The sequence below is a fragment of the Malania oleifera genome, chromosome 4 (assembly GCF_029873635.1).
Source record: "Malania oleifera isolate guangnan ecotype guangnan chromosome 4, ASM2987363v1, whole genome shotgun sequence".
Lineage (NCBI taxonomy): Eukaryota > Viridiplantae > Streptophyta > Magnoliopsida > Santalales > Ximeniaceae > Malania > Malania oleifera.
Genome location: NC_080420.1, coordinates 33,507,719 through 33,513,931, shown reverse-complemented (window position 1 = coordinate 33,513,931; position 6,213 = coordinate 33,507,719). Strand labels below are relative to the sequence as shown.

At 36.3% G+C, this 6,213-nt stretch overlaps 1 protein-coding gene across 2 annotated transcripts in view; it reads left to right on the top strand.

Annotated features, from left to right (window-relative positions):
• Positions 1-1,135: 1,135 nt before the first annotated feature.
• LOC131153239 (DNA-directed RNA polymerase 1B, mitochondrial-like) overlaps positions 1,136-6,213 on the top strand; it is a 50,618-nt gene continuing 45,540 nt past the window's right edge. Inside the window, exons 1-3 of one of the 2 annotated variants that reach the window (XM_058105410.1) lie at positions 1,172-1,390; positions 1,522-2,203; positions 3,241-3,450. In XM_058105410.1, coding sequence (XP_057961393.1) covers positions 1,616-2,203; positions 3,241-3,450 — 798 coding nt within the window. In that variant the 5' untranslated portion in view covers positions 1,172-1,390; positions 1,522-1,615. Of the gene's footprint in view, positions 2,204-3,240; positions 3,451-6,213 lie in introns of both variants that reach the window. The other variant, XM_058105409.1, reaches the window with a different exon arrangement.

Below are 6,213 nucleotides of genomic sequence, written 5' to 3'. Positions count from 1 at the left end.
TACATAAAGAGTAAACTCATGTCGATCCACGTTAAAAGAAGAATATAGGAGGATAATGAAGAGAACTAGAGAAGGAAGCTAGAGTGATTTTTTAAGAAATTTTGAGTTTATGAAAGTTGAGGGTGTGTTGTTTCAATAAAAATCATTTCAAGCTGTTTGTAGAAGTTTGAGGCAAAGAAGAAAGAAAGAGCAATGGTTAGAGATGGCCAATCACACTGAAGGAGTTTGCATGGAATGAGAGGGAGAGACAGAGAGAGAAGAGACAAAAAGAGAGGTTGAATTGTGTCCAATACAATAAACAATATAAGAAGGCGGTGAGAGTTTAGGTTTTGAATATTATATTTGAACTTATATGAATTTGAAAAAATATAATACAAATTGTACTAAATTTGTTCAAATTCTTATAAATCTCAAACTTAAAGTTTAAAATTCATATTTCTAACCACCTTAAAAAGTTTAGTTTTCCTACTTAATTTCATTCCACTATCTTGTCTATTTTATAAATAATTAACAAATAATTTTTTTGGGTGGAACACAATTAATGACAGGATATCACGGATGGGTAGAATAGTTTAACAAAATAGATTAATGGGTTGAGTCATTAGTAGATGGAACTAAAACAAATTGCGTTTGAGTTGACCCATTTTATAAATGAGCATATAAAACATAAATTCAAACCCAACCACTAAGTTAATGGATTATAAATAGGTAACTTTTAATATTTATATAAAAAAATTATTTAAAATGTTCTTCCGATAAATATGAGTTAAAATTTTTTAAAATGTATATATTCATAGTTTCTATTTAATATTTCATTGAACAAGAGTCGGTATTTAAAAAACAACACTTGTTTTTGATTGTTTAGTATTTTTATTTAAAATATTGACAATATAAATTAATTGTTTTAAAAATAATATTGACAAGACTATTCATTTCGTAACTGTCTTAAGTCTGCTTAACTCAAATAAATAAATTGATTTTGGATTGGTCCGAATATAAATGAGAATAAATGAGAATGTTAAATCAAATCTGTCTGAATGAACGAGTCAACCCATTTTACCACCCTCTATCCATTTTCGCTGCCCGGTTACTCTAACCTGGTAGTTTAACGGGTTGGGCTTTTAAAACGTGATTCGAAACGTAGACCAAAGGAAGCCGAAGTATAGGTTTTAGGAGGGTTTATGGCGGCTGCACCATATTTGCCGTTGCACTGTTTCACCCTGTCGATCTCTGGGTTTTCATTTTCGCTCGCACTTCCTCGGTTGTTCTCTCCTTTGCTCATATCGTCTGTGTCTTCCCCTAGTATCCCGAAATTATTTTGATGTGCATGTTTTAGCAGCAAGAAACTTGATTTTTCTTTCCCCATTGAACGATTAATCAAAGGAATCAAGTGAGTATGTGGAGAAAGTTAGCAAAAAATGCCTATTCAAGGGAGTTGAAGCTCACTGAATCTCACTTTTGCTTACCTTCTTTTAATTCTGTAAAATTTTCCCTTGACAAGAGTTTTCTCCAAAAAATCAGACATCCTGAGACGCAAACACATGTGAATTCTTGGAACCAAGTTCCGGGTTTTTGTCGACTTGGTGGAGCAGTTTCCGAGAGAGACGAAAAGGGTATGCTCGGTTTTTCATGTGCGAGAAATGCTTTTAGTTTTTCTTGGCTCGCCGGTCATTCGAAGGGTTATGCTAGCGTTGCTGAGGCCATCGCTTCGAGCGAAACTGAAGAAGATGTTGAAGAAAAATCTCATGAAGTGAGGGCAGAGATGAACAGAGCAGAGAATGAGGGATCCTATTTCAAGCAGCAGAAGAAATTGGTGGGAGGAATGGGGGCATGGAAGTATAAAATGCTTCGCAGGAAGCAGATGAAGATGGAGACAGAGGCATGGGGAGAGGCGGCCAAGGAGTACCAGGAGCTTCTAACGGACATGTGCGAGCAGAAACTTGCGCCCAATTTGCCATATGTTAAGTCATTGTTCCTTGGTTGGTTTGAGCCTTTGCGTGATGCTATTGCCGCAGATCAGGCATTATGTGAGGAAGGGAAGAATCGTGCGGGTTATGCGCCTTATTTTTTTCATTTGCAAGCAGATAAGATGGCGGTGATTACAATGCATAAGTTGATGGGGTTGTTGATGACTGGAGGAGGAAATGGCAGTACTACGGTGATCCATGCTGCTTGCCTGATAGGTGAAGCTATTGAGCATGAGGTGGGCAGCTTCACACTTTTCATTTTCCACTATATTAATTAGTCTGCTTTTGGTTCAGTTCAAAGCATGCTCTGATTTCAATCTGACCTGACGTTTAAAGTATGTCCTTTTATTTACTGCTGAGGTTATTTTGCATGTCTAAAATTCCCGCCTCTTACACTAAATGATATGTTCTATTTGCTAGCTGGCAACGCCAACTGAATCATAGGTTATGGCAGTTCAGCTAAGTTTGTCATTTTATCAACTCAAATACACACACCCCCGCAAACACTAGTAGGAACTTTTATTGTTTTAGAAATTATGATAGTGAATCATTAAGTGAGCTTATTTTGATTGAAATCATAGGCTTTCTTTGGGTTCATACTGTTTGTGTTTGATTGAATATAATGCAACTCGAATCCTACCATTAGAAGCTATTGTCTCTTTAGGAATGTGGAAACTTCACGCCATCTGTTTCTTTATTTAGCAAAGAAACTTGAAGGCTATTAGGGCCTTATTTGTGTTATGTGTTTGTTTCAAATAATTTTTTCTTTATTTAGGCATCATTCCAGTTCAACATGCTTTGATAAAATAGGGATAAAGAGCACAAAATTTAGAAGCCATTTTTATCAGATGTTTACATATCATTCTCTTGGGTGCCCAAAATTTTACAATTGAAATTGTGTGTTTGTCTCTGTGTGTGTGTGTGTTTGATTTTCTCTCTCTTGATTTCCTGCTGCGAAATGAAACTTATATATAAACATACTAAATGCTAGCCATCTCTCTGGAATGCTACTACTCATAACTTTTTTATGGGTTACTTTGAATACTCAAGGTAGTCAATTCCATGATCACAACCCCTATGTCAGTGTTACTCTTTATTTATCCTTGTGTGCTTTTGAGTATAGAATATATTTAGTGGGTAAATGGTAGATTGATTGTCAAGACACTTTAAAAGAAGGTCATTTCTTTTGGTTTAATATCATGAATTTGGATCTTTTACCTGCTGGAGTGCTTAACTACACATAATGTGGGAGCTTATATTCTGTGTGGATCAGGCAAGGATACACAAATTTTTGGAGAAAACAAAAAGAAAGACCGCAATTAAGAATCCCGAAGGCGAATCTGATAATACTGTAAGCAAAGAACAAGAGAAACTGAGGAAGAAAGTATCTAATTTGATGAAAAAGCAAAAGGTGCAGCAAGTGAGGAACATAGTAAAGAGGCAGGATGATTCGAAGCCTTGGGGCCAGGATGCTCAAGTGAAGGTTTGTGCTGTCTTTGGTTGTTGGAATTTTCATGGTTTCTTCTTCTTCCTCATTATCATTATCGTTATCATCATCATCTTCATCATCATCGTGATCATCATCATCATCATCATCATCATCTTCACCATGATTCTCATTTTCCTTTTCTTCTTAGTAATTTTGATATTTTTGTTATTTTTAATCAATATCACTAAATATGCCACATGTGTTGCATGTGATTGCATGTGAATAATCTTGTGTAAATATATATATATATATATATATATTAATTCTTAATAAAGTTTAGATATATATTTTTTAAAAATAATAATATATTGTCATGATTAAGTTTACAAATATTGGAGTGTGAATTGGGTTAGGGATGGTTATTGTAAAATTAAATTCTTTCATTCTTTGGTCAATGGTAAGTGGAGATTGAGTGTTATTGGGGAATTGGAGGTGAGGGAGGGAGAGGTTACTTTTGATCTTGTTGTGATACCTAGGGAGTAGGGAGCTTACTGATTTTTTTGTAGTGGTTTTTTCTTTTTTGGGTGGGGATGGGTGTGGGGGGTGGAGGATGAAGGTGGGTCAACAATAGAGAGGTTGGAGTGGAATCCCAATTTTTATGGATCAGAAGTCTTGGTTGGAGAAGCCTTCTCATAAAAGTGACAGTTTGAAGGTTGTGTTTGGATGGATAGAGATAAGGATTTGGGTCCTAGTTTTAACTTTATTTTATTTTATTTTTATTTTTTAAGGATTGTTGGAATGTGATTAGAGTGGATTTAATGAAGTTATTATAAGGATTTTTTCTATAATGGAGTGTTTGGTAAGAGTATTAACCCCCAACCCACTTTCATTACTTTGTTGCCTAAGAAAAATAGATCTACTAATATTGCTGTGTTTCAGCTTATTGGTTTGGTTAGTAGTGTGTCTAACATTATTGTCAAGTTGCTTGCGCATAGGCTGAGTTTAGTAATGAGGGATGCGATTTCTCAGGCTCAAAGTGCTTTTCGTTGGTGGTTAGGGGAAGGCATGTTGTTGATGCCATTTTAGTGGCCAATTAGGTTGTGGAGGATGTGAGTAAAGGGAGACGTATTGTGTTCAAATTGGATTTTGAAAAGGTTTATGATCAGGTTAGGTGGGAGTTTTTGGAGAAGAAAGGCTTTGGTTTAGGTTGAGGACTTGAATGGGGGGTTTTTTGGGGCATTGTTGGTCTAATGATTCATCCTCTATTGTTATCATTGGGAATCTGAATGTGGTTTAAGGCTTTGAGTGGTGTTTGGCAAGAAGATCCATTGGGGATTCTTGTTTGTCTTGGCAGTTGATTGTTTAAGTAGAATGATTGATAGGCTGGTTTATAGAGGGCTTGTTAGAGGTATGGGTGCTGAGAGGGTCATAATGTCTTACCTTCTTTGTTGATGACACCATCATTTTTTGGAGGGTCATAGGGAGTATTTTTTTTAAATGTGCTTTTCATTTTACAGCTTTTTGAGTGTGCTTCAGGGTTAAAAGTTATTTTAGTGCGTAACGGGATAGATAGTATTAATTTGGTGTGGGTAGATCTTTGGTGTTGGCTTCTTTAGCTTGGTGTGCTACATTAGATTGGCCTTGACATATTTAGGGGTTCCTTTGGGTGGTAATTTTCAATGGATTGGTTTTATTCAGTATTGCTTTTCTAGCATCCTTTTTTTTTGTCCATTTTTTAAAAGTTCCTGTGGGGGTTGCTTGGCCCTTGGGGTGACTAATAAGAGGCTTCCTTTGGTGTGGGGTGGGAGAGAAGAAGGATCATAGGTGGCAGGTGGTGTGTAAAATGGAGAAAGGGCTAGATCCAAGAACTTTGGTGTCTAAAAACATTGCCCTCATGAGTAAAATGAAGGTTTCCTTTGGAGGAGAACTCTCTTTGGCATAAAGTTATTGAAAATAAATTTGGCTTATAGGATGATTGGTGGGATACCAACGTGGGGCTTATATCTTCTTTTAAGAGCCCTCTCAGGTTTGTCTGCAGTTTATATGGTACAAAGTCTTGGGCGGGGTAATGTGCTTCACATTTGTTTTGGGGAAGACCCATGGGTGGGCAGCTGATTGGTCTATGTCATTTCCTCATTTGTATAAACTTTTTTTTTCCCTGTATAATGGGTTTGTTTCTTTTTTTTTTGGTTTCTAATGGTAATGAGATTTCCATTTTCATAAGCTCAATGTAGAGGTGGATGAGCTTGTATTTTTGTTGAGGTTGTTGAAGGTTGCTATCCTTCCAATAGGGATGATGTGAGGAAGTGAAGTTTGGAGTCTTTGGGCAATTTTTGTTTTAAATTTTTCTTTGATTTTTTAATCCAGGAAAATTTGTGTCGTTCTTTATTTATGTGGCTTGGAAGGCAAAGTTTCCCCTAAAATTAATGCTTTTATTTGGTTGGTTGATCTTAATAGAGTTAACACTAACAGTGTGCTGCATAGTAGGAGGCCTTCTATGGTTTTATCTGTGGATATGTGTTCTTCATTTTGATAGTTCTGAATCTGCCCCTCATTTGTTTTTGCATTGTCCTTTTTCCTGGATCAGCCTTTTTGGTGTTACTGGGGAAAGTTGGGTTTGCCCAGGGTTGGTGGAGGATATGTTGGCCATTTCTTTTTTAGGTTTTAGGTGGAGTAAAAACAGATCAGCCCTTTGTAGATGTGGGTTGTATGCTGTATTGTGGGATGTTTGGTTGGAAAGGAACACCTGTATTTTCAAAGGGAAGAAGACTTCTTGGCCTTTGGTTTGGGATAAGATTCAATATTTGGCATCATGAT